At 47.7% G+C, this 24,851-nt stretch overlaps 1 protein-coding gene across 1 annotated transcript; it reads left to right on the top strand.

The window, feature by feature from the left end:
- The first annotated feature begins 52 nt into the window (after positions 1 to 52).
- HADHA (hydroxyacyl-CoA dehydrogenase trifunctional multienzyme complex subunit alpha) lies at positions 53 to 24,507 on the top strand. The gene is made up of 20 exons (XM_015859744.2): positions 53 to 184; positions 6,280 to 6,321; positions 6,410 to 6,480; positions 6,974 to 7,107; positions 8,340 to 8,478; positions 9,472 to 9,591; positions 9,677 to 9,779; positions 11,160 to 11,282; positions 11,929 to 12,047; positions 12,946 to 13,002; positions 15,696 to 15,805; positions 16,294 to 16,428; positions 16,922 to 17,093; positions 17,761 to 17,847; positions 19,291 to 19,431; positions 20,349 to 20,417; positions 21,193 to 21,388; positions 22,252 to 22,366; positions 22,945 to 23,090; positions 23,886 to 24,507. The coding sequence occupies exons 1-20, from the start codon at positions 97 to 99 to the stop codon at positions 24,029 to 24,031; spliced, it is 2,313 nt and encodes a 770-aa protein (XP_015715230.1). The 5' UTR covers positions 53 to 96; the 3' UTR covers positions 24,032 to 24,507.
- Positions 24,508 to 24,851: the final 344 nt, after the last annotated feature.

Raw genomic sequence — 24,851 nt, 5'->3', positions numbered from 1 at the left:
CTCGGAGACAGGCACTAGTGTAGACAGCCTCAAGGGCGGATCGAAGCCCCCCCTCCCTTGGCGGCCTCTCCCTCATTCGACCTCGCGCGCAACAAGATGGCGGCCGCAGTGCGCGCTATGGGCAGCTTGGGGCGCTTCGCGGCCGCTACCAAGTATTACCCGCCTCGTCGACAGGGAGCTGAGGGTGAGATATGGGTGGGGGGGAGCCTGGTGTGGTAATGGGGTCGGTGAGGTGGGGGGCAGTGCTGAAATGACGGGTGGGTGGATGTGGGGGGGGTGTGGAGGGCTTATAAGGGGGTTTGTGAAGGGGCTGTAGGTGTATTCATATATAAAGGTGTTAATAAAGGGGGTTTGTGAGGGGTAAAGGGTCGTAGGGATGGTGTTGTGAAGGAGCTGTGGGTGTATCCACGTATAAAGGTGTCAATAGAGGGGGTATATGTGGGGTAAAGGGTCGTAGGGATGGTGTTGTGAAGGGGCTGTAGGTGTATCCATATATAAAGGTGTTATTGAAGGGGGTTTGTGAGGGGTAAAGGGTCATAAGGATGGTGTTGTGAAGGGACTGTAGGTGTATCCCTATATAAAGGTGTCATTGGAGGGGGTTTGTGAAGGGTAAAGTGACATAGGGATGATGTTGTGAAGCCTGTAGGTTATATATAAACGTGTTAATGGTGGGGGGTTTGTGAGGGGTAAAGGGTTGTAGGGATGGTGTTGTGAAGGGGCTGTAGGTGTATTTGTATATAAAGGTGTTAATAAAGGGGGTTTGTGAGGGGTAAAGGGTTGTAGGGATGGTGTTGTGAAGAGGCTGTAGGTGTATCCATATATAAAGGTGTCATTGGAGGGGGTTTGTGAAGGGTAAAGGGTTTTAGGGATGCTGTTGTGAAGGGGCTGTAGGTGTATCCATATCTAAAGGTGTTAATGGTGGGGGGTTTGTGAGGGGTAAGGGGTCGTAGGGATGGTGTTGTGAAGGGGCTGTAGGTGTATTCACATATAAAGGTGTTAATGGAGGGGGTTTATGTGGGGTAAAGGGTCGTAGGGATGGTGTTGTGAAGGGGCTGTAGGTGTATCCATATACAAAGGTGTTAATGGAGGGGGTTTGTGAGGGGTAAAGTGTTGTAAGGATGGTGTTGTGAAGGGGCTGTAAGTGTATCCACATATAAAGGGGGTTTATGTGGGGTAAAGGGTCGTAGGGATGGTGTTGTGAAGGGGCTGTAGTTGTATCCGCATATAAAGGTGTCAATGGAGGGGGTTTGTGAAGGGTAAAGGGTTGTAGGGATGGTGTTATGAAGGGGCTGTAGGTGTATCCATATATAAAGGTGTTAATAAAGGGGGGTTTGTGAGGGGTAAAGGGTCGTAGGGATGGTGTTGTGAAGGGGCTATAGGTGTATCCATATATAAAGGTGTTAATAAAGGGGGGTTTGTGAGGGGTAAAGGGTCGTAGAAATGGTGTTGTGATGGGGCTGTAGGTGTATCCATATATAAAGGTGTCATTGGAGGGGGTTTGTGAAAGGTAAAGTGCCATAGGGATGGTGTTGTGAAGCCTGTAGGTATATCCATATATAAACGTGTTAATGGTGGGGGGTTTGTGAGGGGTAAAGGGTCGTAGGGATGGTGTTGTGAAGGAGCTGTAGGTGTATCCACATATAAAGGTGTCATTGGAGGGGGTTTATGTGGGGTAAAGGGTAGTAGGGGTGGTGTTATGAAGGGGCTGTAGGTGTATTCATGTATAAAGGTGTCATTGGAGGGGGTTTGTGAAGGGTAAAGGGTCATAAGGATGGTGTTGTGAAGGGACTGTAGTTGTATCCGTTTATAAAGGTGTCAATGGAGGGGGTTTATGTGGGGTAATGGGTCGTAGGGATGGTGTTGTGAAGGGGCTGTAGGTGTATCCATATATAAAGGTGTTAATGTAGGGGGTTTATGTGGGGTAAAGGGTCGTAGGGATGGTGTTGTGAAGGGGCTGTAGGTGTATTCATATACAAAGGTGTTAATGGAGGGGGTTTGTGAGGGGTAAAGTGTTGTAAGGATGGTGTTGTGAAGGGGCTGTAGGTGTATCCATATATAAAGGTGTCATTGGAGGGGGTTTGTGAGGGGTAAAGGGTCATAAGGACCCTTTACAACAAAACACAAAGGTGTTGTGAAGGGGCTGTAGGTGTATTCATGTATAAAGGTGTCAATGGAGGGGGTTTATGTGGGGTAATGGGTCGTAGGGATGGTGTTGTGAAGGGGCTGTGGGTGTATCCATATAGAAAGGTGTCAATGGTGGGTTTGTGAGGGGTAAAGGGTCGTAGGGATGGTGTTGTGAAGGGTGTAGGTGTATCCATATATAAAGGTGTCATTGGAGGGGGTTTATTTGGGTTAAAGGGTTGTAGGGATGGTGTTGTGAAGGGGCTGTAGGTGTATTCACATTTAAAGGTGTCAATGGAGGGGGTTTGTGAGGGGTAAAGGGTCGTAGGGATGGTGTTGTGAAGGGTACAGTGTGATGAGGTGTGGAGGTGACACCAAAGGGGGAATGGTGTTGTGTTGGGGTCAGTAGAGGGATGTATAAGGGGTGGGGGGGTCGTAGGCCACATATTGCACTGGGTGAGGGCCTCATTGAGGATTTATTAAAGGTAAAGGGGTTGTGAAGTGGTGTGTCCAGGCACGAGGGCGGGGTGGATCTGTATGTGGCACTATGGGGGCTGGTGGGGATGGGAGTTGCTGAGGTATGTGGTGAGGCCCCCCCTGTATGGGGGGGACACTGTTAGGTGTGTGCCTCCTTGAGGGAGCTGCCGTCCCATGATCTCACCTTTGAGACTCTGGACAACCCCTTTGGAGGGATCCCCCCCTGTTGGGGGCTGTCCTTGTGTCCTTGAGTTGAGGGTTGTCTCTATGTCCTTGAGCTGCTCTCATAGCACCTCAGTGTTCCTGCCCCCCTGGGTGGGGACACCTTTGTCTTTGGGACTCACAAGGTGTCCCCAGATGGTTGGGGAAGTGCCTTTGGTGTCCCACAATCTGCCCTATTTCTGGTGTACAAACGTTTCTCCCTTGTGCATTTGCTCCTTGACCTATTTCACAGTGCTTCCCCTATAGAAGTTCCAAAGAGAGAAGTCACTAGGACCCCCAAGTGAGATCTGGGGACATAACTCAGGCTGTTGGAAGCAGCCAGTTTTATCGCTCTGAAGGGCCTTAGAGTCTTCTATGGATGTGGAGCTGAAGTAAGCAGTGTTTCCTGGAACTTAATGCCTGTCTTCATATGGTGTTGGAGCAGATCTGTGCATGACCCGGTTGCTACAGGAACAGGGTTTGATAATGAGCAGAACTGTGGCAACCCCAGAGGTTTCTGGGGCCATCATTGGTGGATTTGTTTCTTCTAGTTATGTTCTTCATTACAGTCCTGGAGCTACTATCACCATAATTAAATAGTGTTACACTGCAGGAACAAAGTGTTTATCAAGCAGCATGCAAACCAAGCCAGGGCAGGCCAGAAAGCATGCAAAAGGCTGTAAGTAGACTAAAGAAAAGCTCAGGAGCAAGCTGTACCTGCTCAGCTACATGTGCTGACAGCTTCCCAGAGGGGACAGTGAGGCTCAGTGTGCCAGACATTTCCCATCTTGCAGCTCACAGGAGAGGCTGGAAGTGCTGCAGCTCGTTGGCTTTGCTCAGCTTAGCTCAGGACTACAAGGAACCTTTTCTCAGCCACCTATGGATCCAGTTCCCAGCTCGAGTGGTCTGCCATCTCTGGGTGAGCATGGGGAAGTGCTGGGGTAGGGAAGGAGTAGAAAAGAAAGTGGCAGGAAATGGGTTCTGAGTAGCTGTCAGAAAAGAGGTGTTTTCTGATCTCTGCTGCATCTGGAGGTCTGTCTTGAGTCCTGAGAGCAATTTTATGGAGCACTCTTTCTTCAGATGGTCTTTCAGTTGGAGTAAAGTAGGCAAAATTGGTCTGTATTTAAACGTTTTAATACTGGAGTGACTCGTTAGTGAAATGGCAGCAGTGTGTATCTGGCCTGATGCTGTTCCCTTCAGAATCACGAAGGAGGGGTTTCTGGCTCTGATCTAGGCAAGTTACCAACACTGCTGCTGAATGATCTGACTCCTGAAGCAGATGTGCTGTGGCTGTGACCAAGTAAAGGTGGAAAATAGCTTCCACATCCAAAACTAAAAGCACGAGCACGCTGGGATCTGAAAGAAAAGCCTCTCAGGCTGATGAAATCTCACTTGGTTATTAAGCTGCTCTCATTCTTACGTCACTACCATTCCCCAAAGAGTTTGTATTTAAAATATAGTGAGACTCATTCAGCCTTTCTCTTGAATGTTTTTCCCCTTCTCTTCCTATCTTTTCTTTTGCTAAACCTGAAAGCAAAGTCGAATTGGAGGTTTCAGGTTTTCTTGCAAGCTGTTCTGCGTGTAGGAATTGGAAAGAGGAAAAGAGTGGTTCGCCATAGGATAAGGTTAATTCATTTCTTCAGGTTTTTCTTATTATTGCTTTGGATTGGGGATGTACGATGGAGAAGGCTATTGGTAAGCACTGGGGAGAGATGTTGGTATCCCTGCTCTACCAGAATCTGGTTGTGGGTGTGGAACACGATCATCTGCTTTGCAACTCAGATTCGTTTGATGTCATTCTCCTTCCTGATATGCCTGGAAGTAACGCAGGATTAAAGTGAAACAACTCAGACTGCGTCGAGAACAGTGATGGTGTTTTTGCCAGGTTAAAATACTGCTGAGTTCTAAGTGCGGGGTGTGATGCTGAGGAGCATCATTCGGCAAAGAGATTGATGTCAAACCGTGCTCAACTGTGTGCTTAGTTTCAGAAACACCTGTCTTCAGCTCACTAAATCACAGATCACAGAATGACCCGGGTTGGAAGGGACCTCAAGGATCATGTAGTTCCAACCCCCTGCCTGGCAGGGCCACCAAACATACACCTTTACTAGATCAGGTTGCCCAGGGCCCCGTCCAACCTGGCCTTGAACACCTCCAAGGACGGGGCATCCACAACCTCCCTGGGCAGCCTGTTCCCTCAAGTTCCCTAAAAGTTAAGGGAAAGATGAGTTTGGCCACAGCCATTTCAACCTGTGGCCACTTTGGAGTGGAAATCCATTCACTCGTTGTTTATAAGATGGCATTTGGGTGCAGAGCGACGCACACTTTCCATCCTGCAGCTCAGCCCTGTGTGTGTGTGTGTGTGTGTAGGAGCTGAGGAATGGAGCACAAAGGTCACAGCCTGCTGCCAGCACTGCAGTGGGATGGAAGGAGGGTCGAAGTGCAGGGGAGCTGCAGCCCTGAGCTGTGTCATGGGATTATGGAGGGGGGGGAGATCACCTGCTGGTGGGGTTTGCAAGCTTTCCTACCAAACTGATGGGAAAGGGATTGTTTTCCTCTTGAATTTGCTATCAGCACTCCTGATCATACACCTCCCCCAGCTAAGTTTTCCATTGGTACGTATGCAGTATGATGTAAGAAGTAATGCTTCTAGATTGCAGACTTAAAGCAGCTTTGGCAGTGATTCATGCATAGGTCTGCAGGAGAAGATGATCTTGTTGGTCCGGATCAAGGTCACTTGAACAGAGCTGGAGTTCATTTGTGTAGCAAAAGGTCATTGGACAAAATACAGTTTCTCAGCAGAAGAAAAAAGGGAGATTTGGGATTTAACTTGCAGACAGAACTTGTTTGTATGATTATTATTGGAGTGCTTGAAACATAACGAGTTTGTCTGGGTGCTTCCACCTGCAATTAGTAGAGATAGATCTGGTATTTAGTTGATAGAGGAGAGAATATACATTGTGTGCTTTGGTTAGCAGGTGCACTCCCTGCTGTCTATGCAGTAATGCTTGTGTTGGCACAGGTCACAGGCACAAGTGTATTTTTGCAGTATATGTAATTATATACATTGAGTGTCATATACATTGAGTATTGTCAGGCACTTATTTGATCTTTGGAGAATGTAACTTAAAGGCTTCAGACTCCCCAAGTGCAACAAGATCTGTAAGTTACTATGTTGAACTGTGGGCCCTGATGGCAAAATACCCCCATGTGCTGCCCCTGTTGTCTCTCCTCAGGATTTGAGCAATGAGGCTTTGGTGCCCTCAGCTTGGCATTCCTGTATTGGAAGCTGTGTGTGAAGGTCATTTCCATAGCATGGAGTGTGCTGAACTCTGGTGGTAGCACAGAGCCTTAAAGAGGGAGCAGGCGGGTTTAGGGTTTTCTGTAACAGTGCTTGGCACAAGGAGGGTACATGAACAAGGGACACTGCAGCTGGGATTACTGAGCATTCCTTTAACATCTGCAATGTCTTTTCTTTAGGCTATGCTTGCCGTAATGTCTCCACTTCCACTGCACTTCAGGGTAAGCTTGAAGATTTTCTATGTGAGTTCATCTGCTTTCCCAGAACCCACTGAACATAAGCTGATAACGTGTTTCCATTTGTTTCCAGCTAGAACCCACATGAGCTGTGATATCAAAGGAGATGTTGCTGTCGTACGCTTCCACACACCAAATTCAAAGGTACTGTTTCAACTGCAGTACAGATGAGGCACTGAAAATGCCGTGATTTCAGACCAAGAACATTCCTAACCTGCAGCCTTTCAAAGCTGTGAATAAAGTAAAAATTGGACAGTGAGCTTTTGGACATTTAATGAGAGGTGATGGCCTTGAGTTGCAACAGGGGAGGTTCAGGTTGGATATTAGGAAACATTTCTTCTCTGGAAGAGCAGTGAAGCATTAGAACAGGCTGCCTGGGGAGGAGGTGGGGTCACTGTCTATGGAGGTGTTTGGGAAGCATGGAGATGTGGCACTGAGGGAGGTGGCTTATTGAGTATGGTGGGGGTGGGTTGACAATTGGGCTCCATGATCTTAGAGGTTTTTTCTAACCTTGATGATTCTATGATTATAATTGTGCTGGGGAAGTTCCTGGGTGGCCCAGTCCAGTGTTTAATCAGGGGTTAAACTCCACCATCTCCTGCAGTCCCTATTTACAAAGTTTGTTTGCTGCCTTCAGGTGAACACTCTATCCAAACAATTCAGTGCAGAGTTTACTGAAGTAATGAATGAGATTTGGACCAATGAAGCCATCAGAAGTGCCGTCCTCATCTCTTCAAAGCCAGGTTCTTTCATTGCCGGAGCAGATATTGAGTAAGTTTGGGTGTGTTACAAGTGATGCTGATGGTGTTTCCCCCAAAGTCTGGTAACCGGGGTCAGAGTCCTGGTGTGCTGTGCAGTCTGAGCAGTTTGTCACCGACATCTCCACAGGGGTGAGACAGAGGCTGGGTGTGAAGTCCTTGTGCACCGGATGTGCAGCTTGCTCAGACGAAGTCAGGACCTTGATAAAAAGGAGCACGGCTCGTCATTAAACTTGATTTGCTTGTAGCATTGGGTCATTCCTTCCTGCATGCTGGAGTGCAGCCAAGGAAAGTTCCTTTCCTGGCTCCGGGGTTAGCATTGTGCTTTGGGCTGGGACACAACAAGAGCAGATAATTTACATGCAGAGCTTCATTTAAGCTGGGTTTGAGTGCCTGGTTGTCTGCCAGTATGGCCCCTCAATGAGGCAGGACTTGGCTTCCTGCCATGTGAAGCATCCAAACAGCCTCCCAGGCCATTCATTGTGGGGAGCTCACAGGGTGTGTGGGTGCTTTCACTGGGACCTGGAGTGCAATTGGCTGTTAGTCCTGACCTCAGGCAGGGCAGAATTATTGTTTAAAAGACATTAGAAGCCAGAAAGCTCTAAGCTTTCAGGAAGGTAAATGACAAACCAGCCTTTCAAAAAACGTATTACCTTTTGCTTTGCCCATGAATAAGGCCAGGGCACTTGATATGTGATATGGTGGGAAGGAGGGAGTAACGAGAGCAGAGCAAAAGGACAGGCTGTATTTAAGAGGTGCCTGCTGGCCTCAGCACTACGAGCCTGCTGAATTGTTCCTGCCTGGCAAACAGTTCTAGCCTCCATGGGAATAATTGGCTGAGGGAGTCTCTAATTGGCGGAGTGCAGCATCAGAGCCTTGGCCATCTGCTTCTCTAAAAAGTGATTCTGGATTCTCCCCACACCCTTTCTGGCAAGTGCTTTGAGATTTTCTATGACCCCTTCCTCTTCTCCCCCAAAGCCTTTCAAAGCCCTGACACAAGGAAACTCATTCACTGCCTGCAAGCATGAACCAGTGTCAGCGTGTGGTGACTTAACTCACTGAATTTAGTAGTCTTCCTGCGTTGTCTGTTAATCTAAGACTTTGGGACTGAATAGCTCTGGCCTGTCTGTCAGTCACTGGAGCTTTGTTGGGAAAAGGGGAGCAAACTCCTTGGAGCACTCTCGATTTTATTGCTGTTTTCTCAGTGCTTTTCCAGTTCTGATCAGCCTTTCTGCCTCACTGCAGCATGATTGCAGCCTGCAAGACTTCTCAGGAAGTGACTCAGCTCTCTCAGGATGGACAGAAGATGCTAGAAAAAATTGAGCAGTCTCCAAAGCCCATAGTTGCTGCCATCAGTGGTTCCTGCCTGGGAGGAGGACTGGAGGTATTGAGCAATTCTGAGTCTGCTGAGCAGCAGGGGGAGTTGGTAGCACTGGTTCTCTAAGTTATCCACATGATACCCGCAGGTCTACCCTGAGAGGGTTTTGAGACCTGACATGGATTCATTACATCCATTCAAATGTGTTTGTGGCAAGTTAATGGTTTGGAGCTTCAGAGCTCTGCCGTGCTAATTTTCCTGCTTCTGTCAGAGGACATCTAGTCAGATATGATGTGTGTGGGCCAGAATAATATTTAGATGAGAGCATCCTGGGGCAAACAGGCTGTTTCCAGCAGGCATTGTATTTACATAAGTACTGCTGGCAGAGTCCAGGCTGCAAATGAGTCTCACATCCCACCAGCTTCTGTTCTTTTAAAGGTTCCTATGGGAGGGATGAGTGTGGGGAACCTGGCTGGACTCCACCCTGGCCTGTGTGCCCTTCTCCCTCCCTTCCCCCTTCAGCTGGATGCAGTATCTGCTTCATAATCTTCACTCAGTGTATTGTAAACTAAGATTGCAGTAACTCGTAGAGCAAATTTGTTGCTAAAGTGGAACAACATCATAGGAATATAGTCTTGAGTTGCTTGAGTACTTCTTAAGTAACCACATCTTTTTACAAGCACAGTGATCTGGATTTGATGATGAAGTGATTATATCATGGTTGATCAGTAAACGGGACCGTGCTTTAAATGCATTGTGTGACTCTAGCCCTTAAAGGTCTTGATGAGATTTAAATTAACAAGGTTTGAAAACAGCTCGATTCAGATTGTTAGTCTTATGTTCACATCAGTAGCTCCTTGTTACTGTCAGCCTTGAGTGTGCTGGAAGAAACAGTGAATGAGCACTGAAGGAATTTGAGCAGCTGACTTAGGGACTCAGAATAGAATTAGGAGGAAAGCCGAAGCAGTGTGCACAAGAGACATCTTTGATGGATGCCCAGTTCTTCTGTGGTCTTTCCCAGGGAAACCTTTAGTTGTCTTTTCCCTTTTTTTTCCTAAGGTTGCCATTGCTTGTCACTACAGAATAGCAACAAAGGACAGGAAAACAGTCTTGGGAGCACCTGAAGTATTACTGGGACTCCTGCCAGGGGCAGGGGGAACTCAGCGCCTACCAAAGATGGTAAGGAGAAGAAAAAGTTTACTTTGCAGACTCTTCTTCTGTATGATGTAGTCCCTTTTCTAAAACCCACTTTCTGTGCTTCCAGGTGGGACTTCCTGCTGCCTTTGATATGATGCTGACTGGGAGGAACATCAATGCTGACAGAGCAAAGAAGATGGGTCTGGTTGACCAGCTGGTGGACCCACTAGGTCAGGCATTATGCCTTTCAGTTGCTAGGAAGCTGATCTGCTGCCTGTTGGTGAACCTCTCCAACTTAATGGGGGGCAAAGCCATTAATGCCACAATCTAGGTGGAGCAGAGCATGTAGACTGCAAAGTTGTTACCATTCTCTGCAGGATAATCTTCATTCCCACTGCTGAAGCATGGGTACAAGGATCTTTAAATGTCAGGGTAAAGCTAAGTGAACAGGGGAAGGTTAGCATAGAGGGCATCAGGAGTGTTGGCTCTCTCGCTTAAGCTAATAATAAAGTTGAGAACCTACATTCCTCATTTATCATGTCAGAGGAACAGACTGGAATCTATAATGCTTATGCAGCCTGCAGATGTTAATTCCAGTGGCAAGATCTTGAGAAGAGGCCAACCCCCAACAGCTTAGGCAGTCTGAATTGCTGACTTTCAGCTGAATGGAGATGAACCTTGCAGGCTGCAGAGCAGATTGCACTTCCAAGTGCTCCTGAATGCGAAGAAAATATGTGTGCCTATTTTAAAAGTGCTGCTGTCTACCCTGAGAAATGCAAGGGAAGCTCCCGTGTGCCTTGTCTCAGACCAGCTGGATGAGATGTTATTAGCTCGGTTCTCACTTATAAAATAGCTCCATGGTGCACAGGCTTGAGTTAAATCTGCTCATGAAGCTTTACTGCTGTGTATATGAAGTGTGAATTACCTTTAAGGGCTAACTTACCACCCTTGACTCAATCCAGATTACAATATAGAAGGAACACAAAAAAAGGTGATGTGCAATCATTGGAGGCAGTTCTTGTTCCTTCAAATAGCACCCAGTGCCAAGGGGCTTCCTTACTGAGTATTCACATTGCCATTCAGCTGGGGTAATGCTATTTGAAGGAGCACAAACAGCAACAAGGTAAATGATAGTTAGGTGTTAGAAAAAGGTCTTCACAGTCAGACAGTGAAACAAGGATCTAGAGAGGTGATGGGATCTTCATTCTCAGAGATATTCAGAGCCAGACCAAACATATTCAGGGCCATTCCTGAGTAACCTGATGGAATTCTCAAGTTAAAACCAGACTTTGAACTTGGCCTTGCTTTGAGCAGTAGGTCTGACTGTCTGGCCATGTTCCCATCCAACTAAAACTTTTCTGTTGTTCTCTGAAATGAGTGTTTGTGTTTAATTGGTGTACAGCCATTGGCTTCCATTGGGATTTGACGCGTTGGCAGTTCTGTATGAATAGTATGAACACTAAATATCTTGGAGACCTTCAGAATCAAGAAAAGTCAAGCAGGCAGGGGGCAGAGTGGTAGCAGTTAAAAGGAATATCCTGTTACTGTCACACCCTCTCATCAATGGTAAATTCTGTTGTGTTTCCTCAAGACTTTTCTTTTGTTCACAGGGCCAGGTGTGAAGGCTCCAGATGCACGAACAATTGAGTACTTGGAGGAGGTAGCAATTGGCTTTGCCAGAGGGTTAGCCAACAAGACTGTGTCTGCCAAGAGATCAAAAGGACTAGTACAGAGTAAGTCTGGGCACCACAGCCCAAGCCAAAGAACTGTAGTGAATATTAATCCAGCCTTGCTCAGAGGTCATGCTCCTACATAGTTTTGTCATCAAAGCAAAGTTATTAGATGCTGTAAGTTGTCTCCTGAGCCAGGTGGGTTGGTGGTTAGAAGGTCGCTGTGCAGTTGCAGGTTCTGTACAAAGCTTATGTAATCAGGTGAGGAGTGACATGGTGGTGTGCCCTGAACTGATCCTCTTTAGTCATGCCCTTGTACAGTTAACAGAGCCTGGAAATTGACATCCCTCTGTTCAGGTCTGCTTTGCAGTTGCATTAGGAGGATACCTTAGCCCTAGAAGAGACTTATCCATAGAGAAAGCCACAGATGCCTCCTGAGCAGATCATGCTACCTGTGATTAGCTGAGTTTTTTGTGCATACTCATATTGCAGCTACACAACATTCACACCTCCAGGTTGCATCAAGCCCTAGACAGCCTGGTTTAGAGGTTGGCAATCCTGCCCACAGAAGAGTGGTTGGAGCTCAATGATCCTTAAGGTCCATTCCAACCTGAGTGATTCTGTGATTCTACTATTTAACTGTTGGTTTTGTTATTTTAAGGCTGATTACAGGCCACTGTGCTGAGACATGCTTTGTTCCATCTTGCAGGGTTAACAGACTATGCAATGGCTCTTCCATTTGTGAGGCAGCAAGTCTACAAGACGGTGGAGACCAAAGTTCAGAAGCAAACCAAAGGACTGTACCCTGCTCCACTGAAAATCATTGAGGTAATGCCCACTGTGAGACATAAGAAAACCACCTAAATGAAGATGGATCTTTGGGGTAAATAACATGACAACGGGCACAGGGTTGGTGTTTCCTTCTTCTCAGCAAAGCCATGGGTAGTGACTGATCTTTATAGAAGATGGGGGCTGGTTGTGTGGTCTGCCCAGCAAAAAATGGTAAAATTCAGAATAGCTTCCCAGAACATGATTGTTAGTTTCTATGGTAATGGAACAACAGGTTGCCCAAGGAGGCTGTGGATGCCCCATCCCTGCAGGCATTTAAGGCCAGGCTGGATGTGGCTCTGGGCAGCCTGTTCTGCTGGTTGGCGACCCTTCTCACAGCAGGGCAGTTGGAACCAGATGGTCATTATGGTCCTTTTCAACCCAGGCCATTCTATGATTGTATGAAACCCAAGTGAGGGAATGCTTAGGTTGGAATACTTTGTCTGTAAAACTTTGTCAATAAAACCAGTGCTGTTTTCCTAACACTAACCCCACAAAAGGTTAAAACAGGCATTGTATTGCAGACATTATCCTTGGTTGGATTTTTGTTTCTTTTAAGTGACTTTTCACCTCTAAAACCTGTGAACATCACCCTCTAACTGAGAGCTCTGACCTTACAGGAGCAGAGTCCTGCTGAAACAATTCCTGAATCCGTAAGGTGTGTGTAAATACCAACCTGACAGAAAACTCACTGCCATGGTACTTTGTGCTAGGACAAGGTGATTCCTAACTTTGCTTTGAACAGCATGAACAGGACCCAGAGTGTTTGAAGCGCCCTTTGAATACTCAATAGTGGTCACTGGTGAAAACGGGAGGTGCAGCTAAGCAATTATGATAGCACAGCTGTTGGTGGACATGCCTTTAGTCATGGGAAATCTTTATTGTTGTTTTTAAATAGGTCGTAAAGGCTGGTCTTGATCAGGGGCATGACACCGGATACCTCGCTGAATCCCAGGTAAGAAGATGAGATCCCAGGTAGCAATAAATAAGCTGTATAGATGTGTGGTGAGTTTAACCGTACACACAAAGGATAATATTCTCCACAGGCTGCTCAAAATGGTGCCTGGATCCCTGCCCACTCTACTGCAAGCGGGGCTGTGGAAAAGGCCTATATTGAACAACAGAACTGGTCTTGTTGTTCTGGTTTAGTTTTGGGGGGCTTTTTTCAGGGTTCTTCATCTGTGAAAGCTTGTGCTTCATCTCATTCCTATCTGTTTAGTCTTCCTGGGCTGGGAAAAGCAGGCTGAGTTCACTGATCTGGGTTTCACATAGCAGGACTTTGTGTTTGGTTTCTCTGTGTATCTGAGCAATATTTGTTTGTTCCGTTTGACACGTGGGACGGGTAACCTAGAGGTGATGTTTTTTGTGATGTTCTTGTTTGTTTTCAATAGTGGTTTCCCTACACAGAACAGGGCTTCTCTTCCCCTATCCCTCAGTGGAGCTGGCCTTATTTAGCAACCACTCCAGTGGGAGTACTGCTAGTACTGGCCATTCAGAGTGACCTCAGCAGGCCAGGAGAGCTGGGCAGGCAGGAGCCTTGTGAGGTTCAGCAAAGGGAAGTGCCAAGTTCTGCCCCTTGAGAGGAGCAGCTCTAGTCTCCACAACAGGCAGATGAGTCCAAAAGAAGGTCACAAAGATGATTGGAGTCCCAGAGCATCTGACACATGAGGAGAGGCTGAGAGAGCTGGAATTCTTCAGCCTCGAGAAGAGAATGCTCAGGGGGGATCTTACCAGTGTGTATAAATACCAGAAGTAATAAAGAAGGAATAGCTGCATGCTTTGGTATCCACTAGCAGGATAGGAGGTCCTGGGCACAACCAGAGCACAATAAATTCCACTGAAACATGAGAGACTTATTTCTGCTTATGGAAGTGTTTGAACACTGGCACAGGTTGGCCAGAGACTATGGAGTCATCTTCCATGGTGTTCAAAACCCAGCTGAATGCAGCAGCCTGCCCCAGTTGACTCTGCTTTGAGCAATGGGGTTGGACAGGACAGTCTCCATAGGTCTCTCCCAATCTCAGCCATTCTGTGACTCATTGATTCTGTGAAATAAACCCCTGTTTTGCCCTTCCTTTCCATTCAGTTCTTTACTTCCATGCCATGTTTGTTGAGTTTATCACCAAAAACTCTTAAGTAATTAGTAACTTAGTATTTTTGATATAGATGAGGTAACCCTGGTCTTGCACAGCAGTTCTGATGTCATTACCTGAGCACTGCTGGCATTGCAACTTGTGGATCCCCAGAAGATCCACAACATGCCCATCTGTTTATCTGTGTATTCGGACCATCTGTCACATCACTGCCCCTTCACTGCTGAAATGCAGCCCGTTCACATAGCGCTGCCTGCAGCCTTCATCAGCTTTTCATGCTGCTGTCTGGCACATCCAGCAGTTTCTCATGCTTTGTCAGTAGGTTGCTTTGTTCTCTTCTGGTGATGAAGTCCTGGTCTGAGATGTAGCTGTCTGCCTTGTACCTTAGCAGTGACCTCCTAGATGCAACCCCCCACCCAGAACTTTCTGTTCTAGTTATTCATTCCACCCACATTTGATCTGATGCTGAATAAAAGACTCGGGATATTCTGTTCCTTACAGAAAAGAATGAGTGGTTTATTTCCTGAGAATAGCAGCAGGATGAAGATCTTACCAGGAACCCCTAAAGAATAAGAGTCCGTGTCGTGCCTTTTCTAATGCCTCCTCCTTTCCTTTAGGATAGGAGAATTACAGGTTCTCTTCCAATCTTCTCATTTCTGATGTTTTAACAAGCCTTTAACTCAGAGGACAGTAGTGAGGGAAGATACTGCCTGCTGCACACTCCATTATATCAATGGTTTTCCCAAGCTGATTTGGCTCAGACAACATCATTAGTTTGCAGTCCCCGTAGGCTGGCTGTCTTTTGTCTTCCTGTCTCCTTTCCTCTTTCATGCTGAATGCTGAGAGATTATGCAGGCCTTTGATTTCGTGGCCTCTTTGTGATCCTCTGAAAATAGCATCAGAGTCCTGCTGTCAGTGAGAACTGGCCTGTTCAGAGATTGTTCTCAAAGTCTGAGTGCAGGACCCTTTCACTTGGAAGCAGCCGGGACAATGGTCCTAGCTAATGCAGGATGCACATGGAAGAGGAAGGGTCAATTCTTGCTCTAGTCTCTTGTCTGTCAATTATTATCACTGGGGGAAGCAGAAGTGGCTCCTGCATTGCTCTGTAAGGCCCTCAGAGCTGGCAAAGCAACAGCTTCACCTCTGGCTTACCCTACCAGTGAATGCTCCTCCCCAGAGCTATGCTTGGAGGTTCCCAGGATGAGTGGAAACGAGTTTTGAATGCGTTAGTGGGGAAGGAAAGAGATGGGCACACAAAAATGATGGCTGCTTTTGCTCTCTGGCAGACCCCCACTCCTGCAGGCACTTCTGTGTTTTAGAGGTGTATATACTCCTTGCAATCTATTGTTCATGGGAAATGACACTGAACAGAGCAGTTCCTTACTGCTGGCCTGCATGGGAGGTAATGATGCAAAGTGAGCCCTGTGTGTCCATTTCCAGTTGACTCATCTATGTAGGTGCTGACCCATAGCCATGTTTTTGATTGTGCATGCTTGGAAGAGTGACAGCTTTGTTAAGGACTTAAATTTTTGCTTCCCTATTCCCTTTCTTCCAGAATTTTGGCGAACTTGCAATGACCAATGAATCCAAGGCTCTGATTGGACTTTACCACGGGCAGGTGCACTGCAAGAAGAACAAGTTTGGAACACCTCAGCGTGAGGTCAAGTAAGTGCAAATGTGGGGTGTGTGAAGGGAGAGATGGAGGACGTCTGCTGAGAGGCTTTTGATCCAGAGTTCTGAAAAGCAGAAGGGAGATTTCCAACCTTGGGAATGTTAATATTCCATAGTTTGTAGGTCTCACCCGCAAATTAAATCATGTTGCGTTAAAAATAGTGCCTTTTTGGACACCATTCGGGGTGGATATTAGGAAAAATTGATTCTTTGAAGGAGTGATTAAGCATTGGAAATCTGGCCAGGGGAGTGGTGGAGTCACCATCCATGGAGCTGTTCAAGAAGTGGGTATATGTGGCACTTAAGGGCGTGGTTTATTGGGTATGGTGGTGATGGGTTGGTGGTTGGGCTTGATGGTTTTGGAGGTCTTTTCCAGTCGTAATGATTTTGTGACTCTTACTTGTGAGAGTCTGACCACAGCAATGGAAATTCAGCTATTTCCAGCTTTTAATGCTTCCCCCCCACACACGCTTTCTCTACAGGACCCTGGCAGTGCTGGGAGCAGGGCTCATGGGAGCTGGGATTGCACAGGTTTCAGTGGATAAAGGTGTGAAGACCATTTTGAAAGACACAGTGCAGAAAGGCTTGGACAGAGGACAGCAGCAAGTCTTCAAAGGGTATGTGAGCTTGCAGGAGTTTGCATGGGATGGGGCTTCACTTTAGTCAAAATATTCTTTTGTTTGCTGGCAGTCAGAAACTTGTGACACCACTGTTCCTCTGGAAGCTTCTGCCATTAATTGTCACAGAAATGCTTTCATGTAAGGTTGCCCTATGCAGTGAGCTGAGGTGTTGCTATGAAATAGAGCCAGAGTACTCAGCCTTAGCCCATTAAGTAGGTGGACCGCCTAACTGATGATTGCTTTTGTTATTAGGTTCATTAGTAGCTTATAGAGCTAAGGTGGGAGGGAGTAGTCTTGGCTGATATACCAAGTTGTGTGAGCAGGGCTCTCCTTTTTCCAGATGGCAGGATAGTCCAATGACAATCCTGCTGAATTGGAGATAGTATTTTGGGTGCCTGTTCCAGGAGGTAGGGAAATCCTTGATGTCACAGTGTACATCCAGCAGTCTGGGCTGGTCTGTGCAGGCTCTCTGATAGATGTTCTTCCCTAGGTTGAATGGCAAGGTGAAGAAGAAGAGGCTAACATCGTTTGAGAGGGACTCTATTCTCAGCAACCTGACAGGCCAGCTAGACTACAAGGGCTTTGAGAAAGCAGACATGGTGATCGAGGCTGTGTTCGAGGACATTAACATCAAGCACAAAGTGCTGAAGGAAGTGGAGGCTGTGAGTATTGGTTTTGAGCAGCTACACCAGACATGGCCACTGTATGATGGAGACTCAGGGTATTTCGCCCAATGGGTTTCTCACATCTTATGCTGCAAGTTGCTCATTTCAGTACATGGGCAAGTGTCAAGGCCAGTCTTCCCTTTCTGTGAATAAGGAGTCAATAGCTCTAAGCTGAACGGGGTCAGTTCCAACATTCCCTGACTCCTGGGAGCTACTCCAGAAAATCTTGCATTCTTTTGAGCGTGGAATGACAGTAATGTCCTTTGGTGTCTCCACAGCTTGTCCTTTACCTATCCCTGGCTTACTGCCACTGCTCTTCTCTGTTCAAGAGCACACTTGGGGAAATAACTGTTTGCTAAAGCAGTTGGCCTGTGCTCCTCTGAAGTCCCTCACTTTGGCACCCAGTGTGATTATAGTGGACTGCAGAGTCACAGGAGCTCTGGAACTGACTGATACTGCAGACCCCCAGTGGAAGTCAGGCCTGGCTGAGTTGGGCTGCTGCTTAGAATAAACTTATAACACTGGCAGAGAAAATCAGTTTTTCCTCATGCCTCAGGCATTAGCAGGTGCTGGGAGTGCTCTGTGCAAGCACTGTTCTCTCAGACTCTGTACATCACGTCTGACTTCAGTGCATTTAAAGTGTTTATTCTACCCCCTGCCACAGGTAACCCCTCCTCACTGTATCTTCGCCAGTAACACATCTGCCCTCCCAATCAAACAAATTGCTGCTGCTAGCCAGAGGCCAGAGAAGGTGAGTAACCAGTACCAAAGAGCTTGTGAGTCTGCTCTGTGCTGTGTTGTCTGTAGTGACAAAATGGTTTTGCTGTAGACAAGCATTGGGATCTTCTGCTTTTTCCCCAGAATGTGTTAATGCTCACAGTGGGCAGAGAAACTACATTAATCTCAAGCTGAGAAATGCTTCAGACAGGGAGACCTAAGTCATTTTAATGGCTGGTTAGATGTAGGAGTGACTTTACCACAGTGGGAATGTTCCTCCTCAGGGAGAAGGCACTAATCTGGCAGCAAAAAAGAGAAGGAAAGTTGCAGGCTGGAAGGCTGAATTCAGAGGTGCTGAAACCAAAGGGGCAGCCAAGGCTTTTTAGATAGGTAGGATATGGAGGCAGTAGGTTCTTGAGGAGAAGGAAAGGGAAGCTGTAGAGATCAGGTGGAAATTATTCCACAAATATAAACGTAGAGTTGCCCATGGCAATTTTGCAGTGGTTTAAAAGCTGCCCAGGGCAGTGCATTGCCTGAGAGGCTCATCTTACTGTACAAGTTCCATGGATGCCTGTAAGGGTCATAGAGTAACAACGTGCCCTCCCCACCGTTGGAGGATTCGGTGACCTTCACGAGTCTCTTTTTGGTTTGTTGTTCAGACCGTAGTTGCATTGGAAATGCAAATTGCATCTGAGTTGTTCATACTTGCAAATAACATCCTCTTGCTGAATAAATTGCCTGTATAATGACTCTTTATGGGGAAACGAATAGGAAATCAGTTAACTAATTAAGGTATTTTCTTTGATTAGTTTTGCAGACTGCAAATGTCCTCCAAGGTGCCTCTGACTTGTGCAGGTCTTAGTGCCAAGTGTAGCTTCCAGGACAAATGAAGGTGACATCCTGATTACATGGCCACATTAGGAGGAAGAGGCATGCAGATGAATAATCATCTCTTAAATGCTGTTACTTATCTCTGTAATTAGTTGCTGAAATCATGCCTTCTTGTCCTTAGATAGGCTTCATCACCCCCCCCTGCTTTCCTTCCCCCAAGAAAAAAAAATTGCTAGCTGTACACAGGGATTCTGCCACATCCAGACTCCTGAAGGAGCACCACCCAAGCATGATGCTGCTCTCCCAGGTCAGGTCAGAGAGCACCTGCAGATCACACAGTGCCTGTGCTTCACCTGGAGACTGAGCTCAGCTGAGATTCCTAGACAGGTCAATAAGTTTTGCTGCCAGACCATTAGCAGAGGGTTGAGCCACGCTCTCGATCCTGTAATCATCATATCTAAATCCTCACTGAGTCAACAGCGTGGGACGTGTGCTGCTTCCTTGGGAAAGCTGAGGAGAGAGAAAAGAGTCCTCCCACTGGAAAGGGATACAGTAAAGCCTGTGGCTGGGCTCCTCACTTTTTTGTCCAGTAGTTTACAGTGTGACATAGAATGTGTCTTAACCTTGAGCTCTTCTTCCTGCCTAGGTGATTGGGATGCACTACTTCTCCCCTGTTGACAAAATGCAGCTGCTGGAAATCATCACTACAGACAAAACATCCCAGGACACAACTGCTTCTGTTGTTGCTCTTGGCCTCAAACAAGGCAAAGTTGTCATTGTGGTCAAGGTGAGGGAACGCTGCATAAAATACATGTTGGGATTATAAATAAAAGAGTGGGCTTGTGCACTGAAAGAAGGCTCGCGTGGCTTTGGATAAGATGACATGAGCTACTGTGTGAAAATGGAGGTTAGAATAAGACAGATGCCTAGCTGATCCTTCACATGTCTCTTGGAGTGACCTTGAAGGGCCAGACAAGCAGTAGAAGTCTGGTGGATCAGCATAAGAAGCTGCATCCCTGCTCTAAGCAGCTTCCAGGGGGCTGCAGTCTGTAGATGCATCAGAGATGGAACAGAGTGTGGGCAGGACCACTCTACCTCTTCTGTCTGGGTAGATGCAGGGACAGGGGCCTATGAGCAGTAACCATCCTCTTCCTGGATTTAAATTCTGTGTGATATGTGTGTGAGTGCAGAGGAAGACTTATGCAAAGCAGAGGGAGAAGAGAGGCAGGACCTGAGAACAAACTGCTGTGATTCATAGGTGAAAGCAGAAGAGTATCAAAGCCACCATGGAGTATTAGGTTGGAGTGATGGCTTCTGTTGAGCACACAGCCCTCAAAACAGAACTGTCTCACGCTCTTGTAGTGGAAAACAATCAGCAGTGCTGTGTCATCTGCATGGGAGGTTTAGCCTGTAGGCTTAGAGTAGTCGGGTAAGTGTAGTTTTGGACTGGTCTCACTGGTGTGTGAAGCTCCAGTAATGCAGAGCAGGTCTCCCTGGCGATGCTGGGAAAACTGGCCAGTCAGAAAGTGCTCCAGGCATCTCTAAAGGCCAGTGTAGTACATTGCTGCTTCTGTAACCATCTCCCCCACATCGGTTGCTTCCCAGAATGGTGTTGTAGCCTCTGTTCTTGTGCTGCTGATAGAGGAGGTTTATTCCTGCAGTTTTTTTCCTCACCTGCTTCCCTCATGTGCTCTTCTTCCCTAGGATGGACCTGGTTTCTATACTACGAGGTGCCTGGCACCAATGCTGGCAGAAGTGGCCCGAGTTCTCCAGGTGTGTATCCCATTGGCAACTGTGTCCACCAAACAGTAGTGTAAATTCTGCTGCTTCCTTGCCCTGTCAGCCTGGCCTAAGTTCTGGCTGAGAAGGGAAATAGGGTAAGCCTGCCAGACAGGGGAACTAATGGTGTAAGATAAACCCACAAAGTGTTTGTCTTCTCACTACATCCCTGACAGGCAGCTGAAGCTACACATTGAACTATTAGCACTTATTAAACCAGACCCCGAGGTGTCCGCTAGGGAGGGGTTTTCTCCCCGGATCCTGGCTTGGAAATACTCAGAAGGTATAAAATTCCACTGAAGTCTGATGATGGGTTTCCACAGGATTCCAAACCATTGGCCCAGTTCCTCTACTCAGACTCTTACTAGATATGTGTCCTCTCACCCAGAGTGGTTGGGAAGCTCGTTTGGACAATTGTTGCAGTGCTGGATTTAGATTTCAAACCATTTAAGAAACACATGAGGCAGAGTTTGCATTGCAAGTTACAAGGATTACAAAGGATGAATGAAGTGAGGCACCAGCCTCGGTGCCTGCGGTTATCTTCAGCCTTTTCTTGGCTGTAATGTGGTCTGCTGAGATGTGGTGCCTGGGGTTTTCCTCTTTGTACAAAGTCAGGGGAGAACTGGGAGCTCTGTGAGCACAACTACACTGCTCCTTTCTGTTCTCAAGCAGCTAACAGGGGTTGTCACCATCTGTGACGCCAGATAGCCCTTTTTACCCCCACAGTGGGTTTCCAGAGATATCACTTCTTCCCCTTCTATCACTGCAGGAGGGCATTGACCCAAAGAAAATAGATGCCATCTCTACAGCCTTTGGCTTTCCGGTGGGTGCTGCCACATTGATTGATGAGGTTGGTGTGGACGTGGCCACACATGTGGCTGAAGATCTCGGCAAAGCCTTTGGCGAGCGCTTTGGAGGTGGCAGCATCGGTTTGTTCAAGCTCATGGTACAGAAAGGCTTCTTAGGTAAGATGCTATGCTGTTGTGATCCAACGTTTTCCCCCTTTTTTTCAAGGAAAAGTATTTTGCATCCACCAGCCTCTTCTGCTTCAGGTGAGAGCAGGCAGAACAGTCCTAGGAAAGGGATGGGAAGCTGTACCCTGAGTAAGCCTTGGGACCTTCCTTTTAGAAATGACTTCTGCAGCCAGAGATGCGATTGAAAGCAGCAAGCAGGATGCCATGAAGCTCTGTCTGGCTCTTTCATTGAACCTGCACGTGCAGGGACATTAGAAGCAAGTGTCTGGGAATGAATGTGCTGAAATGAAGCAAGCTCTGACCTGAGGTTTATAGAAGCTCCACTGGAGGGAAGGTGATGGCTCTGTCCTTGTGGTAAAGGCTGTTTCATGTTGGTTCAAGAGTCAGCCATGCCTCTGAGTGTGCCAGGATGGAGCTATGTGCAGCATTGGGACCTGTGTCTAGGCTATGGCAGCTCTCACCCTCCAAACAACCCTTGCTGTGACCAGAATCTGGCAGTTAGAGTTACTGTTCTTGTCATCTCTGTCCTTTGCTCTTATGGTCAAGGACTGCATCTTTTTTACTGCCAAAGCCATGCAAATGGTGACATTATGTATCTGTCCCCTGGACCTAATGAAGGCACTGGGGCCTGGCACAAGTGGCAGCATTTTGCCAAGGAGCCAGCTGGATGTGAGCCCCTTCCCTCCCTCCGTGGTGAGGCAGCAAACAGACTTGCTGTGAAGAGCAGAGAAGCTGCCTGTGCTGAGAGAATCTGCTCACACTAACAGAAGTGGGAGTCACGAGGTCAGAGGCCAAGGTGTTGTGAGCATGTGAGACAAATGTCAAGGTGTAACTGTCTTTTTTTTCCCTGGCAGGTCGCAAGGCAGGGAAGGGTTTCTATGTTTACCAGGAGGGGGTGAAAAACAGGAGCTTGAATTCTGGCATGGATGAGGTCTTGGCGCAGTTCAAGTTGCCAGCTAAACCTGAAGTGTAAGTACCTGCAGTGCTGTGCGGTTCTGTGATCTGGCTCATGCACTGCCTGGCTCCTCCTGGCTCCAAGCACAATGTCTGCACCAGGAGCCTTGAAGGACAGCACTGAACACAGGGTCACTCTGAATGCCAGTTGGCTGTTACCAGCTCCCATGTAGGGGAGCAGGCTGTTGGCTCGGGAGAGCCTGTGCTTATAGTAGAGCATCTTTGAATTCATCAGTCCTTGCTTGAACACCTTTACAGAAGGGTTTCCTGTGGTGGCTGGGTTTGTCAGAGCAGGTAGGTAACCATGGCCTTCATGTGTCAGACCTGTTGTGCAGCCGGAGACTGAAATGTCTCCTGGAGCAGCTCCCATCTGGCCAGATCAACTCCTTGCATTCTTACGTGCCTGCCTTGAGTCATAGCACAGAACTCAGCAGTCCTTGACCTCACATGGCTGGAGACAACTCCAATGAGAAAAGATTTCTCCCCAGTCCTTTCCCTGTCCCTTCTTTCTTCACATACTCTCTGTTATATATACTCTCTGTTACTCTCTACTGTTTAAGCTGCACAGCCCTGAAAGATTTATTTCCTTACAGCTGTACTGATGAGGACATCCAGATGCGCTTGGTGACGAGGTTTGTGAACGAGGCAGCCATGTGCCTGCAGGAAGGGATCCTCAGCAGTCCTGTGGAGGGAGACATTGGTGCTGTGTTTGGTTTGGGCTTCCCACCTTACTTGGGAGGTAAGTGTCAGGTACCTGGTACATCCCTCCTCACAATCTCAGACTAGGAGTGGAATCAAAGTAATTTGCTTGTCCCCTTCTCTGCAGGTAGCCTTGTACCCCCAGGGTGTTCTCTGGCATGCAGGGACACTCAAAGCTTTGCTACCAATCTTAGGTTGCACATTTCAACTGTTGTTTTTGTTTGGTCTGACAAAGAGGGCTGCACAAAGATGGCAGCATGCTTCTGCTCCCCTCTGGGCTGGGTTCGTGCATAGGATTAGATGCTGGCTTCTTGTGTCAGCAGCTGGGTTTCTCCTCTGGAGAATGTCCTATCTGGGACTGATACGCTTTAGTACCTTCCTCAGTGACATTGACAGTGGGGTTATGTGCACCCTCAGCAAGATGGCACCAAGTGTGGGGTGCAGTCAACACCCTTGAGTATCTAAAGGGGAGCAACAGGAAAGGAGGGACAAACTTTTAGCAGGGTCTGTGGTGATAGAGTAGGGGGAGATGGTTTTAAGCTTAAAAAGAGTAAATTTAGGTCAGATGTAAGGAAAGAGCCTTTCACAGTGAGAGCGGTTGATGCCCCATCCCTGGAGACTCTCAAGGTGAGGCTGGACCAGGCCCTGTGCTGCCTGATGTAGCTGTGGTGTCCCTGTTCACTGCAGGAGAGTTGGACTAGATGGCCTTCAGAGGTCCCATCCATCTTTAAGGATTCTATGATTCCATGGCATATCGGCCAAATCCAGTGTTGTCGCCTTTCCAGTAGCCTTAGTGCTCCTCCTTTCTTCAGCACATCCCCTCCTGTCCTCCCAGGTCCTTTCAGGTTTGTGGACTCCTACGGTGCCAAGCAGCTGGTGGACAAGCTGCGGAAGTACGAGGCCGTCTATGGCTGTCAGTTCACACCATGCCAGCTGCTGCTGGACTACACCAACAGCCCAGGCAAGAAGTTCTACCAGTGAGCGTGGCCCACGATGCCCACCTGTGATACACCATCAGCCCGAGCCCCGGGGGCACCAGAGCTCTACCAACACCCGATTCTCTTTAAGGTTAATCTGCAAGGCACCCTGGAGAGGCAGAAAGGGAAGAAGGGTGGCAGCAGATTGCCTTGTTGCTTGTATTCATTTCAAGTGCCTTATCAGTTACTGTGCATTGGGCACATCCGTCCTGTGCCGCTGTGAGCCTGGGGGCTGAGAGAGAGAATTCCTTCTACATTTACCTCCATGTTGCACCCTACCAGTGCTTCTGGGGCCTGGCAGGCGCCATCCTCCACACGACTGGCCCTGAGGCCTTACCTTTCTATGAACCTCCACCAATAAATCCCCATCTCTTGGGTTTGGACTCTATGCCTGCTTCTCCTCCGCTCTCCCTGGGGCTCAGCCCCTCAGCACCAGGAAACAGACCCACTCTGGGGTGGAAATAAAGCGTTCAGGCAATCTTCAGGGCTCCTCTCAGTACATTGTGGGCCACCCACACTTGCTGGCCGCCTGCTGAGCTGTGAGAGCAACCAAGGGGGGCTTGGGGGGGGAGTGGAAAAAGGCCGGCAGTGCAGAACAAAGCCCTGCTCTGTCACCTCCACCATCCATCAGTGCCTGCAAGGAGCCTCCGGCTCTTTTGTCTGGCCCTGAGCGCTGCCGCCAGTGTTATCTTGGCAGATGGACCCGCCTGTAATTGCGAATCAAGCAGCCAAAGGCCAGAAGGGTCCCCCCGTGGGGAGAGCTCAATTTAAACTAAAAGGCTTTAAATCTCTGCACCTGTCACAGATTTCAGAGCCCTGTTGGC

The sequence above is a fragment of the Coturnix japonica genome, chromosome 3, assembly GCF_001577835.2.
Source record: "Coturnix japonica isolate 7356 chromosome 3, Coturnix japonica 2.1, whole genome shotgun sequence".
Classification (NCBI taxonomy): domain Eukaryota; kingdom Metazoa; phylum Chordata; class Aves; order Galliformes; family Phasianidae; genus Coturnix; species Coturnix japonica.
Note: the sequence above shows the minus strand (reverse complement) of the source record. Positions and strands in the feature narration are given on the sequence as shown.